The sequence below is a fragment of the Mus musculus genome, chromosome 3, assembly GCF_000001635.26.
Source record: "Mus musculus strain C57BL/6J chromosome 3, GRCm38.p6 C57BL/6J".
Classification (NCBI taxonomy): domain Eukaryota; kingdom Metazoa; phylum Chordata; class Mammalia; order Rodentia; family Muridae; genus Mus; species Mus musculus.
The window spans coordinates 138334082-138359352 of NC_000069.6; the positions used below are offsets into that span (position 1 = coordinate 138334082).

At 42.5% G+C, this 25271-nt stretch overlaps 1 protein-coding gene and 1 non-coding gene across 4 annotated transcripts; both read left to right on the forward strand.

Moving 5' to 3' along the window:
- The first annotated feature begins 7330 nt into the window (after window positions 1-7330).
- Adh6b (alcohol dehydrogenase 6B (class V)) lies at window positions 7331-24778 on the forward strand. 3 transcript variants are annotated; one of them, XM_006502558.3, is made up of 11 exons: window positions 7331-7918; window positions 8121-8185; window positions 8718-8816; window positions 9988-10089; window positions 15551-15689; window positions 18087-18174; window positions 18299-18518; window positions 18700-18960; window positions 19921-20056; window positions 23566-23704; window positions 24593-24778. In XM_006502558.3, exons 3-11 carry the CDS (start codon window positions 8778-8780, stop codon window positions 24621-24623), a joined length of 1155 nt encoding a protein of 384 aa, XP_006502621.1. In that variant the 5' UTR covers window positions 7331-7918; window positions 8121-8185; window positions 8718-8777; the 3' UTR covers window positions 24624-24778. The 3 variants fall into 3 exon arrangements, with proteins under 3 accessions (XP_006502621.1, NP_001357786.1, XP_030108194.1); NM_001370857.1 differs by having other exon boundaries at window positions 7558-7918; window positions 8082-8185; window positions 24593-24763; XM_030252334.1 differs by lacking the exons at window positions 7331-7918; window positions 8121-8185; window positions 8718-8816; window positions 9988-10089 and adding an exon at window positions 13725-14326 and having other exon boundaries at window positions 24593-24773.
- LOC115489864 lies at window positions 9057-9215 on the forward strand. Its single transcript, XR_003954839.1, has one exon. It is a non-coding gene; the product is annotated as a U1 spliceosomal RNA (small nuclear RNA).
- Window positions 24779-25271: the final 493 nt, after the last annotated feature.

A 25271-nucleotide genomic window follows, 5' to 3' on the forward strand; every position in this document is an offset into this window, starting at 1 on the left:
ACCTGCTCTGTGCGTCAGAGGGAAAAGCCCCTGCATTTGTGCTGCCACTGCTGTTTTTCACTCTGGCCTCCTGCTCCACTGGAAATGGGTGTTTTCCTAATACGCTTCCATTTCTGCTCTATCCACAGGTCTCTGTTCAGTTCCTCATTCTGGGACACAAGACCGTGAAACTCTTTCAGAGGTGCCCATAGAACCCCGATAGCCGCCTATGTCAGTTGGTGAACTAGACAAAAGGTTAGGTTTTAGTTTTCTGAACTCTTAACCTTTTATCTCATTCTAGGGTGCCTGAGAGTAGCCACTCCAAATTGTGAACAAGGTTAGGCTACACACTGTTAGGGGAACATCCGCCCTTGAAGAGTCTGGTGACTAATCTAGGTGTGAGATAAGATCAGGTGCCCCAGAGGCAAGAAAACACTTCTGCTTCCAAACGCACATTGTAAAATCACACCTGCCCACATGCCACAGCAGGTCCTCAAAGACTACCAACCTCAAAGAACTCTTCCTTCTGTGCTCTCTGTCCCAATGCGCATGCCTTCCTCTGCTCTGTCCCAATGCGCATGCCTTCCTCTGGCTGCCCCTCCCCTTCCTCCCCCTCCTCTTCCTCTTATATCCCCTCAAGAGGATGACAGACTTGGGCACAAAGAAGGAAGGAGGCTATTTGGGTTCTCAATGCTGCTCAGAGGCCAAGAGCTCAGGCCTCAGTCTCTGGGTAGCACAGCTACAGAAGAAATCTGGTGTCTCAAGAGGTGGTCACGATAACTGGGTCTCAGCAGTGATCCCAGATCTGGGGCCATTGCACTGCCTTTACCCTGGGCTCCCCTGATTTGGAGACTCACTCACTGTTCCACATTCTCAGCCCTCCTCCTTGACTTTGTTGGGGACCTCCCCACTGTTTTTATGTCCCTTCACTTTATTTTCAGTTGCTGTATCATTAGTAGATACGGGGTTCAAGAAAAACAAACTAACCCGATTATTTGTTCTTTTAATTTGTCTTTGGGGCAGCTGGGAAAAGAACAGAGCCCATTCATTCAGGATGTTATTTAGAGCCTCATGGGAGAAGCCTTCCGAGATAACTAGGAAGTAGTCTCAGAAGATGCCCATAGCAGGGATTTGTTTCCCAGTCTCAAAACCTTACCATACGACATAGTGCCTAGAGAAACGACACGAGTATGACTCAGGATGCACTCAGTTCTCCAGAGGCATTTGTAGCATGATGGATTTTGGGGTTGCCCCAACACACCAGGTTTTCTGGGGGCCTCTGTACATAGATGAGAGGGTCTTCTGCACTCCAGAGGCCCTCAGGTTCTTGTCAATCCCCAAGGAAATTCAATTCCTGGCTCCCTGCTACAGTGTTACCTGAAAAAATTGACTGTGTTTGATCCCAAATAAAGGGTAGAAATACTATAACTCCATCCTGCCACTATTCGGGCTGAGAGGTGAAAGTTTGATCAAAGGATGGAAGAACCAATATTTGGTCTTGCCTATTTGTTACCCTAAGGAAAATCGGGATATGGAAAGAAGCTAGGAGACATGCACCTAGATAGTTTATTCAGAATCCCATAATTTGCTGAGAGCACAGACCCTTTTAGAATAGGAGCCTGGGATTACAACACCACAAGAAGAATCAATGATACAGTATGATGATCAAGAGCTGCCTCCAAAGATAAGATCAAAGAGGTTACACAAGAATGGGAGAGAAACCCTGCTCTATTTCTCAATTGACTAGTTAAGGCCATTAAAGTTTTAAGGTTATCTCAGCTGGCACCACTTGGGCATTTAGCTCTTTAACAGGGAAAGAAGAGAATCTGAACAGCAAGTGTCAGTCACCCCTTGATAAACACACAGAAAGCCTATATATAGCTTTCACCAGGGCCTTCCTTACATCTCAAAGATACACAAGTGTAAGCTTCTATTTTCTTTTTGCTGAACACTATTTAAAATTTTTAAATCATATTTCATATATTGCACTATACATTTCACATTTAACACTATATAAAATGAATTTAAGTACTTTTAATTAACACTATATAAAATGAATTCAAGTACTTTTAAACAGAAAAAAAAGGGTGGAATTTCTTATCTAATGTAATTGTGTCAAGTGTGAGAAACAAATGCCTCCTAATGAGCCCCTCCGTTAGGAGGAACCACCTCAGAATCACTTGACAGTCTGTGGAAAGGCAGTGTCCTCACAGTGCCTGGCATCAGATGCTGCTTCTGCAGCCTCTCATTACTGTACTGTGAAGTGAGAATCCACCCCCAACTTCCTTCAAGGTCAAACTTTGAACTTTGCAAGGAGAATGCTCGCTTGACACAACTTCCCATAATATTATTAGGCAATTGTTTTACTAGCATCCTTGGCGCCTACAAATTGCAATTAAAATTGTGGTGAAATGCCTTATCACTGCATGAGACAGGAAAGGGCTTTAGCCTTCCCTTAGTGCACTTTCCTTTGTTGTGTTTGGCTATCATCTCTTGGAGGACTGCTCTTTTCAGAAGGGAAACAAAGGGGAGAGGGAAGGTCAGGGTGAAGGGGAGATGGCAGGAGTGGAGGGAGAGGAAACTGTGGTCTGTGCTTATCCTATGAGAGAAGAGTCCATTTTCAATAAAAAGAGAAAAAGAAACATGTTTGCAGGTGCTTGCAACTTGCCAAGCACTGCACTGTGTGGAGAAATTTATACAGAGTCCATTTCTCCCAACAGGAGAGAAAGAGTCCTAAGAGTGGGAAAAAGAGTCAGAGACACACCCACTCCCACAGTTAGGAGTCTCACAAAAACACCAAGCTAACAGCCACAACATATATGCAGATAGCCTGGTGCAGACCCACGCAGGCCCCACACATGCCACTTCAGATCCCGGGAGCCCACATGTGCCCTGTTTAGTTGATGTCGTGGCCATGTTCTCCTGGTGTCCTCCATCCCCACTGACTCCTACAGCCTTTCCTCTCTCTTCTGAGGAGTTCCTGATCTCCGAAGCGAAGGACCAGATAGAGATCTCTAATTTAGACTCTCTCTCTCTCTCTCTCTCCAAATAATGTCTATCTGTGAGTCTCTGTATTTGGCTCCAATCTGCTGCCAGAGAAATCTTCCCCGATGATGACTGAACAAGGACTAGTCTGTGAATTAGCAGAATATCGTTAGGAGTCATTTCATCAGTTTCTCATTGTAAAATGAGATCAGTTGTATTTGGTTCTATGCTAGGTCTCTGGGTTATCCAGTCTCCAGATCCTGGGTATCCACGCAGTGTCAGCATGGCTTCCCTCTCATGGTGTGGGCCTCACATTTGAGATTCCTTGACTGAGAATCCTCTGTTTAGGTCTGTACCCCTTTTAAATTGGATCGCTGGGTTTTTTAAAATATCTAGCTTCTTGGAATTAAATTCTTGATAACAAATTCCTTGAGCACTTGGAGGCAGAGGCAGGCGGATTTCAGAGTTCGAGGCCAGCCTGGTCTACTGAGTGAGTTCCAAGACAGCCAGGACTATTCAGAGAAACCCTGTCTCAAAAAAACAAAAAACATAAAACAAAAAACAAACAAAGAAACAAACAAAAACTACAAATTCCTTGATAATCAAATTTCTTGATAATAAATTCTTATTATTTTAGATATTAGTCCTCTACTGGATGAGAAACTGATAAAAATATTTTCCCATTCTGTAGGCCGTGGCTTTGTCTTAATGACAGTGTCACTTTTCAGGTTTCATGAGGTGCCATTCATTAATTTTTGATCTTAAGCGCTTACACTGCAGAAAGTCTTTCCCTGTGCCAATGAGTTCAAGGCACTTTCTCTTCTATTAAGTTCAATGTATCTGGTTTTATGTTGATGTCTTTGATTCACTTGGACTTGAATTTTGTGAAGGGTATTAAGTATGGTTCTATTTACATTTTTGTACGTGCAGATATCCAGTTTGAACAACACTATTTGTGGAAGATGCTATCTTTTTTCCAGTGTGTATTTCTGACTTCCTTATATAAAAAAACCAGGTGTCTATAGGTGTGTGGATTTATGTCTGGGTCTTCAGTTCGATTCTACTAATCAAGGTGTCTGGTTTTTATGCCAATACTATGCTAGTTTTGTTACTATAACTCTGTAGTACAACTTGAAATCAGGGATGGTGATACCTCCAGCAGTTCTTTTCTTGTTTAGGATTGTTTTAGCTATCCTGGGCTTCTTTGTTTCTGCATATCAAGTTGAGAATTGTCCTTTCAAGTAAACATGCGTTTTATATCAGAAAAAATGGAATAGCTACAGAATATATGGGGAAATGAGGTATCAAATCTGTACAAGAAAAGCTGAGTTAAGAACCCTTTAGCCTAATGTTGCTTCTTTTTACTAGTGGTTGTTCATTGTACACAATTATGGGTTTCACTGTGACATTCTTAGACGTGTGTATGACATGTTTTGATATGATTCACTCCCATTACCCTCCCCGATCCCCTTCCCACTCCTACTGTCTTCCTTTTCCCAATGAGTCCTCCACCTGCTTTCAACACTCTTTCTTTTGGTTGAGATTCTGTAATGAGAGAAACCACACAACATTTGTCTTTTGGGGTCTTGATTATTTCATTTAATGTGATGATCTCCAATTCTATATATTTTCCTACAAATGATATAATTGCATTCTTCTTAATGCCATAATAATAGATAGATAGATAGATAGATAGATAGATAGATAGATAGATAGATAGTAGATTAGATGATATAATAGATAAATAGAGAGTGATAGATAACATGGTAGGTAAGAGATAATTGGTAAATAGATGAGTATGATAGATAAATAGAAGACAGATAAATAGGTGAGGATAGATAGCTAGAAAGATGACAAAAAGGCCAACAGACAGACAGACAGACAGACAGAAGCATAGGTAGATGATAGATTTCACACTTTCTTTATCCATCCATCTGTGGTGGGTGTCTGGGCTGACTCCATATCTAGAGTACTGTGCACCTTGGGAAACACGGGTGTGTTGTAGTCACAATCCTTGAGTATATCCATGAGCAGGAGAGCCAGATCACCTGACAGCTCTTTTTCTAGTTTTTACAAAGCCCCTTCATAATGATTTCCATAGTGAGTACACAGATGTACATTCCCACCAATAGTGAGTGCTGGCTCTACACCCAGAGTGTCCTTGCTGCAGTTAGCTTGTGATTTGTCGTCTCGGTGAGAGCCACTCTGACTGAGGTAAGATGAAATCTTGATAGAATTTTGATTTGAATTCCTTGATAACTGAAGATAGTGAATATTTACTCATGTATTTAGTGGTCATTTGAGTAATTTTTCTTTTGATAATTGTATAATTCTTCTGCTCATATATGTATTGATTATTTGGGTATTTAGTTTTAAGTTCTCTATATTTTGTAGATAGTAATCCCCTGTCAGCATAGGTTTTTCTCACATTTTACATGTCAAGTTTCTATACTGGACAATTCTCCAACTCCTTATAGACTCCACCTTGGCCTCTTACAATCTAATTCAGTTCTGATACAAACTACCTAAAGTTAAACACAAAGCCCACAGCTCGGTTCCATGAAACTGCCTCCCATGTCAGATGCTAATCAAGGCCAATGGATGGCCAAGGTTACTCCTGTCATTGACACTGTGAAACCACCTGATTCAGTGACCTTTCCTCAGGTCTAATATTTTGCTGTACTAGCTCACAGAACTCAGAGAACAACTTCAGGTTAATTAGAAAAGATATTAAAAAGATATAAAAATAAATTAAAGGATGTAGGGCAAGATCCAAACAGTTCCTGGAAACATGGGACTCTGACCTGTTAAATTGAAGTTTGCCCTCCCAGCACATGGGTGTGTCCACCAACCTACAAGGTATCCCGACCCACAGGAATCGCCATGGCATAGACATGATAGGAACATTATCTGATTTCTCAACCCTCTCTCCTCCCTAGAAGATAGCAGGTGAAACTGAGCATGTCAAGTCCCTAGTCATGGCTTGGTTTCTGGTGACCAGCTGTCCTGCTGAGACTATCAGGAGTCCTGCTGAGCTGCCTCAGTGGAACAAGTTCTCCTGTACCCCATTCTCTTATAGCCTAGCATATTCAGGGACTGAGGAGTTCTATGCATGTCATATTCATCACTAAAAAAATTCCTGAAAGTCAGGAGTGCTGTGTTAGGAGCCAGAAACAGAGACCAAATGTGTGTGTTTTACTGTGTCAGAAATCACAGTCAGGAAGTGAAGGAGAAACAATACATCTAACTATCCCTTCACTAAGGAGTTTTTGTACAATACATAATTAAAGGAATTGTTTTGATTCTAATTGTGCTATGCTTATCATTTTAACTAGACTGAAGAATTGTAGGCACTCAACCTTTAACTTGTTGTTATGGGAGATATTTTAGAGCTGTAGCCCTAAGGAACTTATTATGCATCTATTTTGATGGCTAAAGCAAGGAACACCACGTTCTCCTCTATTTCATATTTGGTAATTTCTACTACAGACTAATGGCTTGAATGACCAAGAGCAGTGTTAATAGAACACCATGACCAACAGCAGTGTTATAGAACACCATGACCAACAGCAGTGTTACAGAACACCATGACCAACAGCAGTGTTATAGAACACCATGACCAAGAGCAGTTTAAGGAAGAAAGCATTTATTTTACCACATGATTCCAGAGGGAGAGTTCACCATGCTGAGGAAGGCATGGTACGGTGGCAGATGCATTCATGAAGCTGATAGAGGGAGAGGAAGAGGAAGATGGAGACAGAGACGGAGATGGAGACAGAAACACAGAGAGACAGAAACACAGAGAAAGACTCATGGAGAGAATAGGAAGCAGTGTGGGATCATAAACCTTCACACACACACACACACACACACACACACACACACACGTACAACGTCCCCCAAATGTCCCCACCAGCTGGGGGTCAAAGGTTCGAATTCAGGAGCCTCGGAGACATTTCTTATTTTAACTACCACACGTATGTATTCATACTGAGTTGAGTTTCTTGCTTCTACAATCAGTAAAAGAGGCTTCCTAAGATGCAGCAAATGCAACCATAAGCAGCCTAGCTCCAAATGCAGGCTAGCCTTCAGGTGGCAATCCAGCTCAAAGACATTAGCCAGAAGGCAGCAGTTCAAAACAGAAGTTTGGGAGCAGTCAGCAGCGTAACACAAGACTTCAGGAGTGTATGTAGATCAAGACTTCAGGCGTGTAGATCACTGCTGAACCCCGTGCTTGCGGGAACCAATGGCCACCTGCTACTCTTAGAGGCTAGCTTTTATTTTTACATAAAATTGATTCAAATGTGGATAGGTCATGTCACACATGCACCAGGAAGGAAGGAAAAAGATTACTGACAAAATGGTACTTGCTGGGAGAGCAAGACAGGCTCTCAAGAAGGGACATAAGTGGTTTGAAAGCTCACGGTGAAGCCAGGCCAGCAACATTAATGGAGACTGCTGAGATTCATCGTATAGTCAGAGAGAGGGCATGAAAGGAGCGGGAATGGCGAGGACATGACAGCTGCCACAAATAGCCAACGTAAAGTCCGGCTTCATTACAGCCACTTCCTGTGACCGGAAATACTGCAGGAGGGAGAGGAAGGGCTGGCTAACGTCAGGATGGAAGAAGCGTCATGTGTCTGGGAAAGCTGAAGCCTACAAGGTTCTCCATGACCTTTCCCAAGGGTCGTGGAAGCAGTTAAGCAACTGCTCAAGAGAGACTCTGACCAGCAAGGCGCAGAGAGGTCTCTGAGACTGTGGAACTCCTGTGCAAGCCATGCGGAGCGTTCCAGAGATTCAGCCGGGTGATGATGATGCGGCTGCTTTGAAGCCATCCTTGCTCCTGCAAATGATGCTTCACCCCTGTTAGGAGCCCCAATAAAAACTCAGTGGTTCAACAAGTTAGACTCCGGTGCAGTCGTTACTTCAGTCCGCCCTGCATTTACTCTCTGAGGTGAGTAGATGTATGCTTCATGCTGCTCTAGCAAATATTTGTCAAAAAATAATAATAATAATTGCTTTTCATTGATTGTGCCAGTTTAAAACATAATGTATGTGTTTTTTGATGGTTCTTGTTTTCTCGCTTATATTAATGCTTGATGTGTTTTTCTTTCAAGGTGTTAAATGTGCAGAGCTTGATGTGTTTTTCTTTCAAGGTGTTAAATGTGCAGAGCTTGGTAGGACACTCCCGTATACGTGGCACTTCGGCAGGTAGAGGCAGGTAGATCTACTACAACCTGTTTAATTTCACTCTCTCGTACACCCGCCCCACCTGAACACCCTTTATCAATCTGTACTTTTCTTTCTAATTTTTTCTCATGCCTCATAATTCCCCCCACCCCACCCCAGCCCATCCACAAACTCAGGGCAGCTGAAACAGGAATCCTTGTTTGAACCTTGGGACAAGCTAAACCTATAAGTCTTTAGGAAGTTTGGTCTGCTCGTCCAGAAAGGAATGATTCAAAACATGTAGCCTAAAAGTGGTGTTCAGTATCAGAAGACAGGATGTGCAAATGGTTCGCTGCAGAAACTTTTCTTCATCTCTTTTCTTCTAAAACACCCACTCCCTTTCCTCTTTTGCTTCTACTCCACCATCTTTCCTCCTCAGCTTTCCTCGCCGGCTTCTTCCTTCTGTTATCCTTCTCTCTTTGGATTTTTTTCATTTCTCTCTTTCTCTTCTCCTCCCTCCCTGGTTAGTGCATAGCATAGCGCGGCTGAGTCACTGTGGAGTATAAGAGAACATTTGTGCTCAGTCCAGCAGGTAACCGCTTGAGACAGAAGAGCCCTCCAGTCTAAACCTTCCAGAAGCAAAGATGGAACAAGCCAGCCTCGCCACAAAAACATCCAGCAATGTAAGTCAGGGTTTGCTCTTGGAACATAGTCTCCTGAGTGGTTATCATTATATTATGTGTGTGCGTGTGTGTGTGTGTGTGTGTGTGTGTGTGTGTGTGTGTGTGTGTGTTACTATTTAAGGCTCTGTTGAGAGCACGCTTTACACAAATGAAGAACTATAATTTGCAAGTCAGTTTTAGAATATTACTATCAAAATTACAATAAAATAAGAACTGTTATTAATTAAAGAAAAAATGTAGAAACTTGCCCAAAAGGGGAGATACTACGATCGCCGAGGTGTTTTTTCTGGCATGAGGCTCCTCCACTGCACTCCACATATGCTGACCCTTATCATTTTCCTAAATTCGAAAAACTACATAATTTGTAGTAGCTGGGGGCTGTGTTTCCTCTTCTCCCTTATTTTTGTGTTGAAAACTAAAGAAACAAACAACTTAGTCAATCCTGAGAAGTTAAAAAATGAAATATAATGCTTAAATTTGTATCTTCAAAATATCTACTATAAAGGAAGATCAATACAGCAAACGGAACTGTGTGGAGATTTACAGGCTAAACTGAATACATGCTATAGGGTGGGAGAGGTCACTTGTAAAGGCAAATTAAATGATGTAGGTCATATTTCAATAGGACAGACTTTGGTTAGAAAAATAAAATGGATAATGATTCTTGTTTTACTTCCAAGGTAATGTTCATGTTCTCTAACAACATTCTTTGCATGACAGATTATAATCTTCTCTAAGTAAGTAATTAATATTAGAAACTGTAATGCAGACATTTAATTCAGAGAACAGAATTGGATTTCATGAACCAACATTAATACGCTGTGACATTTTAAATACAGATAAATCAACTAAGAATTCCAATCAGCTCTCTGGAGCTAAAAGAATGTGTAATACCCCTGTATATGTGCACATTTAAATATACAATACACATATATGTATAGATGTGAACTCATCTCCCATTATAACATTTTATTTCAATTTTTATCTAAATCAGACAGATGTAAAATATAGATGTGATTGTTTCCAATGAGTAAGTAGATTATTTCACCTCAAACAGACATTAGCAAGATGGTTGGTTGGACAGTGAATGCAAACTGAACGCCTCATCTCACCTGTTTGTAGCTCATTAACAGTCAAACTACTTTATGACTTCATTTCTGTATGCATATAGGTCATCAGATGCCGGGCAGCTGTTGCCTGGACCACTAATGCCCCGCTGTCCATTGAGGAGGTTGAAGTTGATCCACCAAAGGCTGGTGAGGTTCGAGTTAAGGTAAATTAGATGGTCTGTTGAGTAGGTGTGGGTTGTGTATACGTGCATTTGCAATGATTTTATAATTTAGGAAATAAACACTAGTCTATACTAAAGTGAAGACTTCCTATGATTGATTCCTAACAGATTGATATTAGCATGTAGTAATAGTCAAGTGGGTTGCTGCATTCTGCTAAAAATGTCACAAACTTAAGATATATAAATACCAAGTGGTCAGTAATATTTTTTTAAATACTATTGCTTTTTAGACTTAACAGTAAAGCTGGGGAGTTGGTTCTGTGGGTACAGTACTTGTTATGCAAGCGGGAGGCATTCATTTGTAGCCAGGAGTTGGTGACAGGAGAGTCCCCAGAACTATCTGGCCATCCAGGGTAGCCGAAGGGATGAGCTTCTGTTTCAGTGGGAGACCTTGTCTCAAAAAAACAGAGAGAAACAAATGAGGAAATAGACTTCTGCTTCTGGCTTTTGCATGTGTGCACACATACAAGCACATGCACACATACGCGCACTATAAACACACATACACACAGGAAACTGTCTTCTCTCTCTCTCTTTCTCTCTCTCTCTCTCTCTCTCTCACACACACACACACACACACACACACACACACACACACACACACGGATAACCTCGTGTATATATACACACACGGGAAAGCTCATGCATACATGTACACACATACACATAAATTAAGGTCTGTGCAAGTCAATACAATTATTGGTTCTGAAACCTCCTTCTCCCACAGTTACTGAGCTATGCTAATATATAGCCAATTGGTAGCTATAGAGCTAGGCTGATATATAGCCATTTGACAGCTATAGGTGTCCTCCAAAACTTGTGCTGAAGTGTAGTTGCCAATACAATGGTCCTACAACAATTCCTCTGAAAAGTGAGGGTGTAGATCCCACTTTGCCTTTGCCCTCATGAATGGATTAAAGCTGTGAGTGTAGGAAGAGATTACTTACAGGCCCCTAATAAAAGTGTGACTCTGCACCCACACAACTCTGAATCACGAACATTCACCTGCAGTTGACCCTGTTGTCACAGCAGGGAGGCCCTTGTTGCATGAGAGACATCATGTTCTCAGATTCACCAGATCCCAGTTGTGAGCCCAAGAAACTGATAGTGTGAGACTGACACTATCTGTGGTACTCCATGATATCACTAGAAAATTGCCTTCCCCAGTGGGAGTAACTAAGGGGCCTGGACTCTCTCTCCCACACTGGTCCACCCTGGGACTCTCCACTCCAGGTATGACAGATAGATGATACCAGGAATGAATCAGCCACTTTCCTCTCCCATTCTCATTAGTTGGAAAACGTTTGCAGTAGTCGGTGCCAGGTGAGGACTGAATCTGCTCCAGCAGCCATCACAGAATACTATCATCTATGTGCTTTAAATAAGCTTTGTTTTCTCACAGTTCCAGAGTCTGGAAGTCTCCCAGATGAGGGTACCAGCATGACTGAGTTCTGGTGAAAGCTCTCATCTTGGCTTAGATGTTCATCTTCTTGCTGTGAGTGTGTGTGTGTGTGTGTGTGTGTGTGTGTGTGTGTGTGTGTGTGAAAGAGAGAGAGAGAGAGAGAGAGAGAGAGAGAGAGAGATAGATCTGGGTCTCTCTCTTCATAAAGATAGCAACCTCACCATGAAGCTCTGAATTCAGGACTTCATCTGAGGTTGGCTACCTCCAAGGCTTCCACCTCCAAATGCTATTATACTAGGGGCTGATTGGAATCACCATATATAAAAGGTACACAGTCCAGTTTATAGAAAGAGCCCATGTTCCCATTTCACTGCGCATAGGAGAGAGATGTCACTTTAGGGGGATATGTGCCATTACCACAACTCTGCTACACTACATAGATGCTCTAACCCTGGGAAGAGGCAAGTAGAGGGCTGAGCATTCCACAGCTCTGCTAATGGGGCTAGCTTTGTATGGGAAAGAGTGTGGCAGGACTCATATCTTGAGAAGTAATGAAAAAAAAAAAGAACTACTTGGGTCTGATTTCTGTTACTATAATACAGCTGTGTATTTGAAGGTTGTTTAACTGACAGATTCAATCTCAAAGGTGTGTTGCTCATTTGTAACTGGCTTTCAGTAAGGAGTGCATGCTCTCACAAGGAGGTGGGGAAGAGGAGGGTTTACCTCTCTTGGTAACTAATCCAGTCTTGCTAGACCTAATTTTTCCCATGAGATTTAATTCAGTCTCCTTTTAAAAGCTATATTTCATTTTTAAAGTGTGTGTGTGTGCCCAAACATGTATGTGTATCTGTCTGTCTATGTCTGTGTCTGTATACACTCATGTGCCCTTAGAAGGCACAAATGACATCTGATACACATATGTCTAGAACTATAGACAGTTGTGAGCTCCCTAACTTGGGTGCTAAGAAGCAAATGCAGGTCCTCTGCAGGAGCAGAAATCATTCTATGTGTGTGTGTGTGTGTGTGTGTGTGTGTGTGTGTGTGTGTGTGTGTGTGTGTGTTTGTTTGTTTGTTTGTTTAAGACAGGGTTTCTCTGTGTAGCACTCACTGTCCTGGAACTCACTCTGTTAGACCAGGCTGGCCTCAAACTCAGAAATCTGCCTGCCTCTGCCTCCCAAGTGCTGGGATTAAAGGCGTGCACCACCACTGCCTGGCCAGAAAGCATTCTTAACTGATGAACCATCTTAACAACCCTCTCCATCTAGCGAACCTCTTAAGAAAGACATTGAGCCAATCATGAGGGTCTTGCACTAGACTCCATCCATCAAAAGCATTGCTAGCTGTCAGTACTCATTACGTTGGGGACCAAGAGCCGAGAATGTGAACCTCTTAAGGGGCAAACCACACCAAATCCACATCAGAGATCTTGGTGATAAGCAATCAAGAGAGATCTGGAAACTCCGTGAGCAACACAGGAGCAAGCTCAACCCAGAGAACCGAGCAAAGAAACAATAGTCTGTGCTAAGATCTCTTGAATTCCAGGAAATCTAAAGCTGTGAACCATTTGAGGCTGATTTCCCCCTGAAGACCAGCCAGAGTAGACATTTGAGAACAGCAAACAAATAAACTAAAGTATCCAGAGAGATGGGAGTGTAGGTCAGCTACTTGGACCAAAGGCCTGAATAAACAGACCAAGGAAACAGATAAATCTCTCCCATCCCCCAAAGAGCCCAGAGGAAGAAAGGAAATAAACACCAATGTGAGCAATCGGATTGCCAAAAGAGAATAGTAGTTTTACAAAGAATTTGGAAAGCTCCAAGGATCAATTGCTGCTAGCCAGAAAAAAAAAAAAAAAAAAAAAAACTTGGTACTGTCAATATGTTCCAAGTGAAATATACAATCTGAAACTGATGGGACTTGCCTCCAAACCATCCCCCTGTGGAATCTCTCTACCCTGGAGGGAAACTAACTGACCTTTGGAAATTGGAACAGCTAGAGAAAAGAAACAGTGGCATGAAGAAAAGGCAAGAAAGTTGTTTGCTGTAGAAGGGCCTTTGAAGACTCCTTCAAAGGCCTTTCCATTTCCCTCCCCACATGTTACTTTGTGTGAAACAGCAGGCAGGATGAGGAGCTTGTACAAACAGCCTTTGGAATGAGCCTGTTTGCTTGCTATGGGAGGCAGGGAGAGCATTGCAATTTCACCCAGGTGTCCCTCAACTATGTGAGGTCGCTGTCAAAACAGACTCTAAAGTTCCCAGTTGTCTGCTTTACCACAGCCCATAGAATGTTTAACTTTGTAGCAAAGCACCAGACAGAATTCAGTGATTTTGTCATTAATATGGCAGTCTGGGCAAAACCTTGAAGACAAGAGGAGTAATCACTGTATTCTTTGGGCACAATAAAATCACGAATGTGAAACTATGTAGCCCAGCTTTAGGGAGTGTACTCTGCCTCTAGACTTGAAGATGTACCATATTTTTCTCTGAAAGACTCAATAATTTTATAACCAGGTATTTTTAATACATGCACACAGTATATTTTGGTCATATTCACTCCACTCTTACCTTAACTCCTCATGGCATCACCGCCCACCTCCCCATCCTCTCCCTGCATCATGCCCGTTTCTTTCTTAACACCCCACAGGGTCAGGTTTATGCTGCTCCAATGTGCATGGTGTGGAGCCATCCCCTGGGGCACAGTTGACCTGCCAAGGATCATACCCCTAAAGGAAACTGTCTCAACTAGGCATGAAGGCGTGTGAACCCTGCTTCCTGGGATGTTAAATGGCTTGACCTTGTGCATGCAGCCACAGCTGCTGTGAGTACAGTGGCGGTGATGTCCAGGGGACACTGTTTCTCCCTGGTCTTCCTCAATCTCTGGGTTCTCACAATCTTTCCAACCCCCCTTCCAAAATATTGCCCAGCCCTGGGGAGCTGGGTGACACTGATGTCCCATTTATGGAAAGATGTGTAACACACACTATCTGCACCTTAACCAATTGTGGGTTTCTTCATTAACTGTCATCCACAGCAGAAAGAGGTGTGAGTTGCAGTAATCTACGAGTCAATTTTTATGTCTTTCGAGGACAGTTTGGTATGATGTCTAGTTAGCAATAAAACAGTAGTAACAGGTTTACCTCTGGAGCCTATGCGCTCCCTCCCAGTCATGGGTTTTTGGCCAGAGTTATGGTGCCAGGCACATTTCCCATTTGTGGAGTGGGCCTTAAATGCAATCAGAAAGTGGTTGATCAGCCCCATAGCATGTCACTACGACACCCATGGGCACATCCCACCAGTCTGGTCATTGCTGCAGCTTGCAGAGTTCAGAGGTAAAACTGTTGGTGACTTTTTTCTCCCAGTTCCACACATAGAGCCCTCCAGTGCTACAAAAGTAAGCCAGCGGGGAGAAAGCATCCCAGTTAGAACCAGCTTAATTTCCTTCTCCAGTTAAAGCATTTCTTCCCTCTCCCACTAGTGGCTTCTTTTCATTTTCCTGATGTGTTAGTTAGGATTTCTATTGCTGTGATAAAACACCAGAATCAAAAGCAATTTGGGAAGGAATGGCTTTATGTCATCGTCCCACTCTCAGATGACACTGCATCACTGAGTGAAATCGGGGCAGGAATTAAAGGCAGGAGCTGAAGCAGAGGCCACAGAGGAGAGCCACTTAGTCACTCGCCCCGCCCACTAATGGCTTGCTCATCCTGCTTTCATATACATCTCAGGACCAGCCCAGGATTGCACTGCCCACAGTATACAGGACCCTCCCACCTCAGTTACCAAGACAACACACCCACAGACTTTAATACACAAGCCCATCTGTTGAAAAACATCTTTTTAATTAAGATGTTCATTTCCTTGTTATATCTAGGTTACATCCAGTTGATAAAAACCAACCCATACACCCAACTCTACAACTTTCCATGTTAAACATGCAAAACTAAAAATTTGGTGCCAAGATCCACATATTAGTGAGAACACAATGAGTTTGTTTTTCTGACACCAGGCATTTTATATCCAATTATTTTTTTTCATCTCTCAGATTATAGCCTCTGGGATCTGTGGCACTGATAATCATACCTTAGAAGGGAAAATGAAAACGCCATTTCCTGTCATCCTGGGCCACGAGGGAGCTGGAGTTGTGGAGAGTGTTGGACCAGGTGTAACCACTGTAAAGCCAGGTGGGTAACGAGGCATGATACTGATGCTATCTAGGGGTGCAGGAATGGGTTCAGCTTCTCTGACAATTAAAACATTAACAGTCAGGAGAACGGTGCTCCCAGAAATCTCGGGGAGTCCCAGCAGAGCCGTCATGTGATACCTGAGAAGTCAGGGTCCCTCTGGATATGTTTAGTTTTATTATCAGAAAAAATTCAAGAGCAATCGCAAGCAAGCATGGGGACAAAGATTGGACTCAAATGGAAGTGTGAAGACAGTTTATTGGAGCCTAAAAGGGAAACCGCAGGTCAGGCAAGCTGGGAGGGAGAGGAGGAGTGGAGAAGAGAAGGAACAAAAGTCAGTTTGCTTGTGCTGAGGCCGTCTGGAGGTCAGCCTCCTGGTCGCAAGTCAAGGAGGAACGCTTTAGGATAAAGAGCAGGGAACCCTAACGCATTAAAGTATCGAGTGCATGAGCATGTATAGGCTATGGGTGGCCAGCATCTGAGAGAAAAAGAAGAAATAGTCAGGTCTTCCTAGGCTGGCCTCAGACCCCAAGTCTCAGGATGGGTTAGCTGGTAGGGATAGCATTATCTTTCAGGCCTTCTGGAGAGGAAAAGCATATTACCTTTGGGTGAACCTTTGGGTGCCCTGTGTATTAGCTCTTGTAGGATCAGACAAGGGCCTATCTCTGTATAGAGGCAGATTCCATTCTTTACAATATAGCCCCAGTTCCTTTCCTAATTCCTACTCTGATTCTTCCCCCAAGGTAAAATAAAGATCTCAGAACTCAAGCCAGGTGTGGTGGTGCATGCCTTTGATCCCAGCTCTTGGGAGGCAGAAGCAGGCAGATCTCTAAGTGTTAGAGGCTAGCCTGGTCTACAGAGTGAGTACCAGGACAGCCAGGGCTAAAATCCAAAAACAAAACAAAACAAAACAAAACAAAAAAATTTAAAGCTCATCACATATTGACAAAACCATCAAACTTCATCCAGACATCAGATATCGTACAAGATATAGGCAGCCTGGGATCCAGAATCCCAGACTGAAGGCGGAGTTCAGTGGTGTGACACTTGCCTACCATGCACAAGACTGTGTTCCTCACACCAGTCTATTGGAAATTAAACTAAGAATTGCAATATATACAATGTATCAGAATATTGGTAAACATAGAATTTGTGTGGTTACAGAGCCCTTTTACACACACACTATGTGTCCTAATCTTTTTAAGTGTGCAGAGTTGCATCGTGTGTAAGAATTTCTTCTAGAATGGATATTTACCTCCCCCATGCTCCAGACCTTCAGGTTTCAAACACTTGATAATGTCATTATGATTATCATTGCCATAGATATTTTTGTTTTCCTTCATGTGTACTGTGAGCATGCTATGTCAGAGAGATGGGTGAACATATTTGTTTCTTTCCACAATGTCAGAATATACAGAATAACAATATGTTCACATGATATAGCAGTTTTCTTGGCAGCAATTTGCTAGACATTGTTGCCTACCTTGCTATCAAGCACTGGCTGTTGATTCCCGTCCTCGTTACTAATCTGAACTCTCTGATGACATGTTACACATCACACAGTAAATGCATTTGTTTGTGTGTGGAAGAGTACGGACTACAGAATGAGTAGATATGTAGGCTGCAGCAGCAAGAAATTTCTAGGGACCTAAGAGGCAAAGCTGGAAAACTGAAGGAAATGCAAATAAATAGAGGCTTTGGGAAGGGTGAGGTCTACCAGATGGTGCACTTCCTGTGTTCTCTTGGGAGCAGAGTCATCCCTCTCCATTCTCAAAAAGGAGTCAAAAGCTACTTGTAAAGTCACGTCTTTGGGGGCAATCAATCTGAAAGCCCCGTTTTATAGAGGGCCTCAAGGCAGGACACAGACAGATCTCAACCATGTATAAAGAAATAGATACTCTGAAAAAGATCAATTACCTTGTTTACCTAATTTAGCTAAACAGGGTTAAAGGCACAAGCTGTCTTTTCTCAACATTACAATACCTCATAATGAGTACTGATTTTAATTTAGCTCATGTATAATTCATTCTTCCAATAAATATTGAATTCTACTAAGGTCTAATTCTACGTTTCTCCTGGAACATTGGGCCAAATAGAAAAGTCTTTTATATATCATCAATATTAAGGTCACTCTTACATTTAACTATCTCTTACCTTTGAACCTCAATGTCATGAGATGTAAATACCCAAGTTCTTTTTTATCTTGCAGATCTATTATATTAAAATTGATTGTTTTAATCTCATGGTGAAATGATAGTTAACTTCAAGTAAAAGACTCCATGCAACTCTTCTTATGACAAATTGATGACACCTGCCAAAAACAGTTCCCAGTAGTATTAACTGTACTTCAGGCCTGTCATGACTTTCCCCATAACTTTCTTTATTCTTTTTCTTCAGGAGATAAAGTCTTAATGTTCCCTCTTCCGGAATGTCGAGAATGCTTCTACTGCCTCTACCCTAAGGGCAACTTCTGTGAGAAAGAAAAGTTAGTTTCAATGTCTTTGACTTCTCACCTCATTCCCTTTCCTCACACAGGGTTTGGCACAACCCTGATAATGTCTGGGGTTTTTTTTGTTTTGTTTTGTTCTTTTCCTGTTGTTGTTGCTCAGTATTCTCTCTCCAACTGGATTAATGTTGGATGGAACCAGCAGATTTACCTGCAGAGGGAAGAAAATCTATAATATAATGGGGACCAGCACGTTCACGGAATATACTGTGGTGCATGAGATTGCAGTGGCGAAGATCGAGGCTGCTGCCCCTATGGATACAGTCTGCATCATGAGCTGCGCGGTGCCGACAGGCTTTGGAGCTGTGTTTAACACAGCTCAGGTGAGTCATCGTTCTTCCTGTGTTCTTTCCAGTGACTGCCTACATAGTCAAGGAGGAGCCACATAGCTGGAAGGCTCCTTCATCATGGACAAAACCGAAGGGTTTTCCCCCTCTCTTTATTCCCTACAAATACAAAATCACTATTGAAAGTCTAACAAAGGTTTATCCTTTAAAAATACAGGTCACCCCTGGCTCTTCCTGTGTGGTGTTTGGACTCGGAGGAATTGGCTCTGCCATCGTCATGGCCTGCAAAGCCTCTGGAGCATGTAGAATCATCGGGGTTGACATCAATGAGGAGAAATTTCCTCGGGCAAGAGCCTTGGGGGTCACCGACTGTCTCAACCCTAACAAGCTGAAGAAGCCTGTGCAGGAGGTGGTGAAGGAAATGACAGGGGTTGGTGTTGACTTTGCCTTTGAGGCCATCGGACTCATTGAAACCATGGTGTGTGTCTTGGGTACAATGGGGGCATAACACACTAACACATTAGCTTCAGAAAGAAGGAATTTTCCTGTAATTTGTTTTATTTGGGAGGAGTGTTGCAAATTGAGCCCAGAGCCTCTAGCATACCAAACATAATTCTATACCTCTGTAGTCCTAATGTAGGGCTATAAATTTTTCCCTAGCATTTTTGAGCACACTGATATGCCTTGCATTGTTCTGAGCTACTAGCCTATTCTATCCTATTTTTAGATCACCTTTCTAGATAATTAATAACACTATCTTCATTTTAAAGATTAAAGATATTAATCAAAGTGAATTTAAACAGATCACTCAAGGTATCATAGCAAACATACTCCATGCTATTTGATCATAAAATGTCTCCCTGATTCCCCCTGAAAGTACACATTGTCACTGTTATCAAGTTCTAGGACACAAACTGTGTACCCTGTCACGCCTGGCCACCTATTCTCAGTAAACCAATTCAAAAGGGCAAATTAAAAGTAGAAAACAGAAAAGGCAGATTTATTCAATGTGGTCACACTGGGAAGAGGGACAAAAGGACCCCAAATCCATCTTCTAGGTCCTGAAATGAGAGCAAGGTTCAAAACAGATACACACATCTAAGCAGTCCTGGTCACGGCGTGATCTCACCTACCCTGAGCCAATCCTTGTCTGGGCTTCAGTCTCATCCTGTAAGGAAGTCTAACAAGCTGTTAGATCTGTGTGAAATCTTTCTCCAGGAGACAAGTTTCCCCTCTGGCTGGTGCCCTTCTCTTCTCCTAGCATGAGATTCATGAGAAAACACCCATTTCCTTGAGGTTAGTTGTTTCAATAGTCTGCTTGTCTGATGGAGAGGTGCACAGGCCTCTTTAGAACATCTTCACTCCTATCGGGCCAGTTACAATTTACATGTATGTGTAAATGCCACTGAGATATTAACCAGTCTGTTTCTGTGTTTAGGTTGCGGCTTTGAAGTCATGCAATAGGAGCTACGGAGTGTGTGTGATTATGGGAGTAGCTCCGACCGGTTCCCAGCTCTCTTTTGACCCATTGGTACTTCTCCCTGGAAGAACCCTAAAATCTTCTGTTTTGGGAGGTAGGTCTCTCAGTTTCCTCTCTCTTTTAGAACCCTAAATCCCCCTGCATGCTCTTTGGAAGGAAACAAGGAAGGAAGACCGGAAGAAGTAGAAGGCAAGGCAGTGTATCAAAAATGATAAGGTGAGGTGGGCCTGGAGTCTCTTGCATACAAGCCAGCACTCAGGATGCAGATGAGGAGGTCTGCCACACAGTCGAGGCCATTCTAGACTGTACAGTGAGGTCCAGGCAGTCAGGTATACACAGAAAGACCCTCTTCTAACTTCCAAATAGGACAAGTCTATCTTCCCGAAAGCAGTGTGCCCCTGTAGAAACAAACAGAGTACCAGTCCAACGCTGAAAAGACATAGAAGATGTACTCGGTGACAAGCCATGGATGGCCTATGGACCACTCCTCCGTAGAGAGGAATATATCAACAAGCCATGGATGGCCTATGGACCACTCCTCCGTAAAGAGGAATATATCACTGATTTGGTCCCTGCGTTCTCATCTTTATACTCAGACCACTTTTCTATTTTAAAACAAAACAGATCATTACAATGTGGGTCACAATTCATCCTCTCTTCTCTAAATACCTCCAGATTCTATTCCATCACTGGTCATACCCCATATGCCTCCCAGCCTAACATGTCTCGGGGAACACGTGCAGTGATAAATGTTCTGAGGCCATATTGTCTAATGCAGTGACTTCTGGTCGCATGTGGCTATTGGCTACTCAGAAGATGGCTAGTGGGACCCGGAGGATGATGAGTCAGTTGTGTTTCACTCTTCTTTATTTAAATTCGAAGAACGACAGTGGATGTCACAGCACATGCCTCACTGCACGTGCTAGGAACACAGAGGGAAGTCGATTTCTGTGAGTTCAAGGCTACCTTGATCTGCATAGTGACTAAGTTTCAGGGTAGCCAGGGTGACATACTGAGACCTTGCCTAAAAAGTAAGGAAATAAATGCAAGCAATCAAGTATGACTAGCATTGCCGTATTATTAGATAGCACGGCTCATATTATCTTATACCCTAGCCTTAACCAGAGTACTCAAGCAAGCCTGAGGATTGATGAGTGGTCATTGGTGATTGATTAATGATGGATTGATTGGTTGATTGATTGATGGTTGTTAATTTAAGGTCTGGAATCGAAAAACTTGGCTTTTGGCTGTCAGAGTTCTCGATGGGCACTACCCATAAACAAGTCATTCATTCTCTTAATCCCAGTCCAGGGTGAGCAGTAGCTTTTCTTATAGAGTGAGAACTAAATGAAAAATATACACATTAAAGCGTTTACCAGTAAAAATAAGCCATCAGTTGAGGTATTGGTTATGGTAGCCCACAACCCAAGAAAACCTGAGGCCCAAGACTGCCAAAGATAACCAAAGTGGCTTGGCTTTGCTTTGGTGGCAATGTGTGTTTGTTTGTTGGCTTGAATCTCTGGGACCCTCTCCATTATTCCTTGACAGGCTTTTGTGTAAGTGCAATATGAAGTTGGATTACTGCCCAGCTTTAACAGAGAGAATGTTTCCACTGACCAGTCTTCCACTATAAAAATTTCATCTTTCAGACACTCAAAACTTATCTAACTGTGTAAAACTTCCCAAACTAACCCATGTAAAGAGAAACTGAGTGCTGAGAATAGCTATCTATCCTTGTCCATTTTCTGTTAAGGCTAAGAAAAACACCTGTGGGTAGTTAATGTATAAGAAAAAGACGTTTGTTTTGCTTTTGTTAAGATTTTTTTTTATTCATTTTTCTTCTTATGTGTGAGTGTTTTGCTGCATGTCTGTATATGCATCATTTGTGTGCTTGGTGCCCTCAAAGATTACATGGAAGAGGGTCTCAGAGCCTCTAAATCTGAAGTTACAGATGGTCATGAGCAACTATGTGAGGGCTAGGAATTGGTCCCAGGTCTGCTAGAAGAGACACTAGTGCTCTTTAGTACTAAGCCACCTCTCCAACCGAAGTCAGGATATTTTTATCAGAGCAACAGAAAAAAGAATCTGAAATTGACATCAAATAGGAAGAGGGGGGATTTGTATAGCCAAGATGACCTCAAGTGTGTGGCATAGGATTCAGACCCATGCCTGTGGCTGTCGGGTACAGCCTTCTGGTTCAGCACCAAGGTCTACTCTGCAGCAGGAGCAGTACCCACTCAGCAAGAGAGAAGCTGGGAAGTAAACATCAGGGGAAGGATTGCCTGCCGGGCTCTCACTGGGCCAATGGCTCTTCCTGTCCCAAGACAAGGTTCTCTGCTGCCCTCCTCTCATGAGACTGACATCGTCCAGGTTCTGTAGTTTCTTTTCCTGTCAGGCACTATGCTACCTTAGAGGCTTTTCCTTGCTTTTAGGAGGACCCTAGAAACCCAAGCAACGGCTGCAAAAGTGAGAGTGTTTCTCTCCAGGTGTCTGGGTTTACCAGTTTTGTGCCTGGCTGCCCTATTTCCAGATTTCAATTTTGTACCTTTATTTTCACCAGCTACCAATGTCAAAATCTACAGTTTATTCCCAAACCTTCTTGCTGTGCTGTGTGTGTCTCCTGGTGCTATTGACGACACCAAGTGTGTAATGGCGTGAGAGCGTGCTGTAGAGGTACACCAGATACTCACCCTTGGTTCTCAGTTACCAGTGAATAAAACTAATAAACTTAGTCCCTTTAAAAGAATTAATAAAATTCCCAAACAATAAAAATGTTATGGAAAAAAAGGAATTATTTCATTATAGATGAAAGAAGCTATAATAGACATAGTCTTGTTTTTCCAGTTTTATGCTAACCGGTTTCTAGGCTAGTGAAAAACCTGCATACCAACTGGTTGTGCACTCATCAGTTATTGTATTGTATCTGTGATATGGATGCTTAATGTCCCTCAGGTATGTAAGTTAAAGGTCCCCAGGATGGTGCTACTGATATGTTCTGTGGTCCTTTCGGAGGTAAGTCTTCTGGGAAGGCCTTAGGTCACTGGATGTACGATTTCACATGATTCTGTGCTGGTGTTTTTTCCTCTGTAAAAGAAAAGAACAGAAAAAATAGACTCAATGCAATCATGCTCGAAGTGCATCAGCCCATGGCTCTCCATTGTTCTCAGGACACTAACTACTTCCTATAATGTTCACCCCCCAGCTGATTTGATCTGAGTTAATCTCAGAATCTTGAATGAAGTGAGACTGGCAACCCAGATCAATGAGCTAGCGAGGGTGCAGGAAATGGTCAGTGCCCTGAAGACAAAGAAGAGCTTTAGCTACATGGGTTATAGCCATGAGGGTGTCAGGTAGGAGCGCTCTCCTAGGGCCCTGGTAATCATAATTCTGTCCATGACTGGATTCTTCTATGGAACAAACTGCTTTGACACTTGGATAAAGAATCAATGGGGTAATGAATGACTTACTGCACCCATAAACACATTGATAATTGTATAAATTATTAAATTTATTATAGATTATTAATTATAATATTATCACTGGAATCTTCAGTCAGATTTGATATGTTTCACATCCTATTAATTTTGTCCTTTCCTTCTACAGGGTATAAAACCAGAGATGACATCCCTAAACTAGTAACTGACTACGTTCAAAAGAAAATTAATATAGATCCTCTTATAACCCATAGACTGCCTTTCCCAAAAATCAATGAAGGATTCAGATTGTTGCAAGAGGGAAAATGGTAAGTATTCATGTGAATGGGGTGAGTGTGTGTGTGTGTGTGTGTGTGTGTGTGTGTACAAGACATTCCTGGGTGTGGTGACATACATGTGACTTCCAGTCAAAATCTTAAGAAAAGCCCTCTATGCTCCCATATAACTTTCCATTACCCTCATGATGACTTGTGACAGTAAATGGCAATTAACCTGCCTGATGAGTTTTTGAATATCACATTTAGATCTCTAACACCAGCCTCAACTGCAATATGTCAAGTGCAGGCATTGGTCAGGAATAAGCTTTGGCTTAAAAGAACAAATAAGTAGGAAGGTAAACGGATAAAAGCAAACTTTCCACCCATGAGTGCTTCCAAATGGTGGGTTCAGAATGCTTTATCTAGCAAGGCGCTTGCTAACAGGGAGCACGGTGTCCGGTACTCTTCCTGATGACTATAGCTTGGCAGTGATTGAGAGCGTAGTCCCACAGGTGCTGAGAGAAAGAACAAAATGGCTAGCATTTCCATTCAAACTGCAACTCAGTGATTGTCTTCCCACGGCCGTTCACAGTTAGGAAATAGAAAAATGTTATGGAATTACTACTCTAGCTCCCACCAGACTAGGGAGGAGTCACCTGAGGAGTGGCAAGGGCTCATGGAGTAAACTGTACCCATAACTGAGGGACTGATTGCTCGGGGCTGTCTGCTGCTATCCTTTATGATTCTTATTGCTCCCTTCAGATCTCGTAATTGACAGTCCTCTGCTGGCTCTGATTACAAATATTTTCAGTGTCCATAGAGGGGCAATGAAGGAGTGAGGAAATGGAGAAGGGCAGGCAGTCTCTCTCCTCAGCTATGTGTGCTCTAACGGCTTTGGGCTACTTCCCTTAGTCACATCAGCGTTTACTCTTGTTTCAGCATCCGTTGTGTCCTCTCTATGAGACCCTGATGGTGACCGGCACACGGGCATCTCAGCAGTGCTCTTCTATGCTTCTTTACCTCCTTGGAGATTAAACTGCAAACTATGGAGATCAGAACAGGAAACACACACACACAATTTTAACGAATTAAACTGTTAAAGAAAATAAACTATCTCAAAACTCTTGTCTGTATGTCAGGCTAACTATCGACGGGGAGGAAAGCAGGAATTGATTATCTGTAAGACACGAATCCACACTTACAGGCCCACTTTAGCTGTGTTCTGTTTTGCTTGTATCTAAAAGCTACTTAGAGTACACCCTCCACCATTCCAGCTGTTTATGCCAGCACCGTAAACGAGCACATTTGTGTCTTTCCTCAGTCTCAGTATTTGTTGAGTAACAGTGAGCTCACAAGGGACCGAAGTCCCAATGGCAACAATTTGTCAGATACATCAGCTTTCCTTGATAGCCCTGGCTGAGGTCAGCATAGGCAGTTTTACTGCAATTTTAGTGATTAATATTAATTCTCAGATCACATATTACACATCACACCGCAAGTGTTTGTACATATGATATATGTAAGTTATAGAATGTCTTTCATGAGTTGAGGGGCCACAGCAGACATCAAGAGGCTTTAGAGGTCCTGAGAAGCAGGGAAACTAGAACTAAATCTGTAC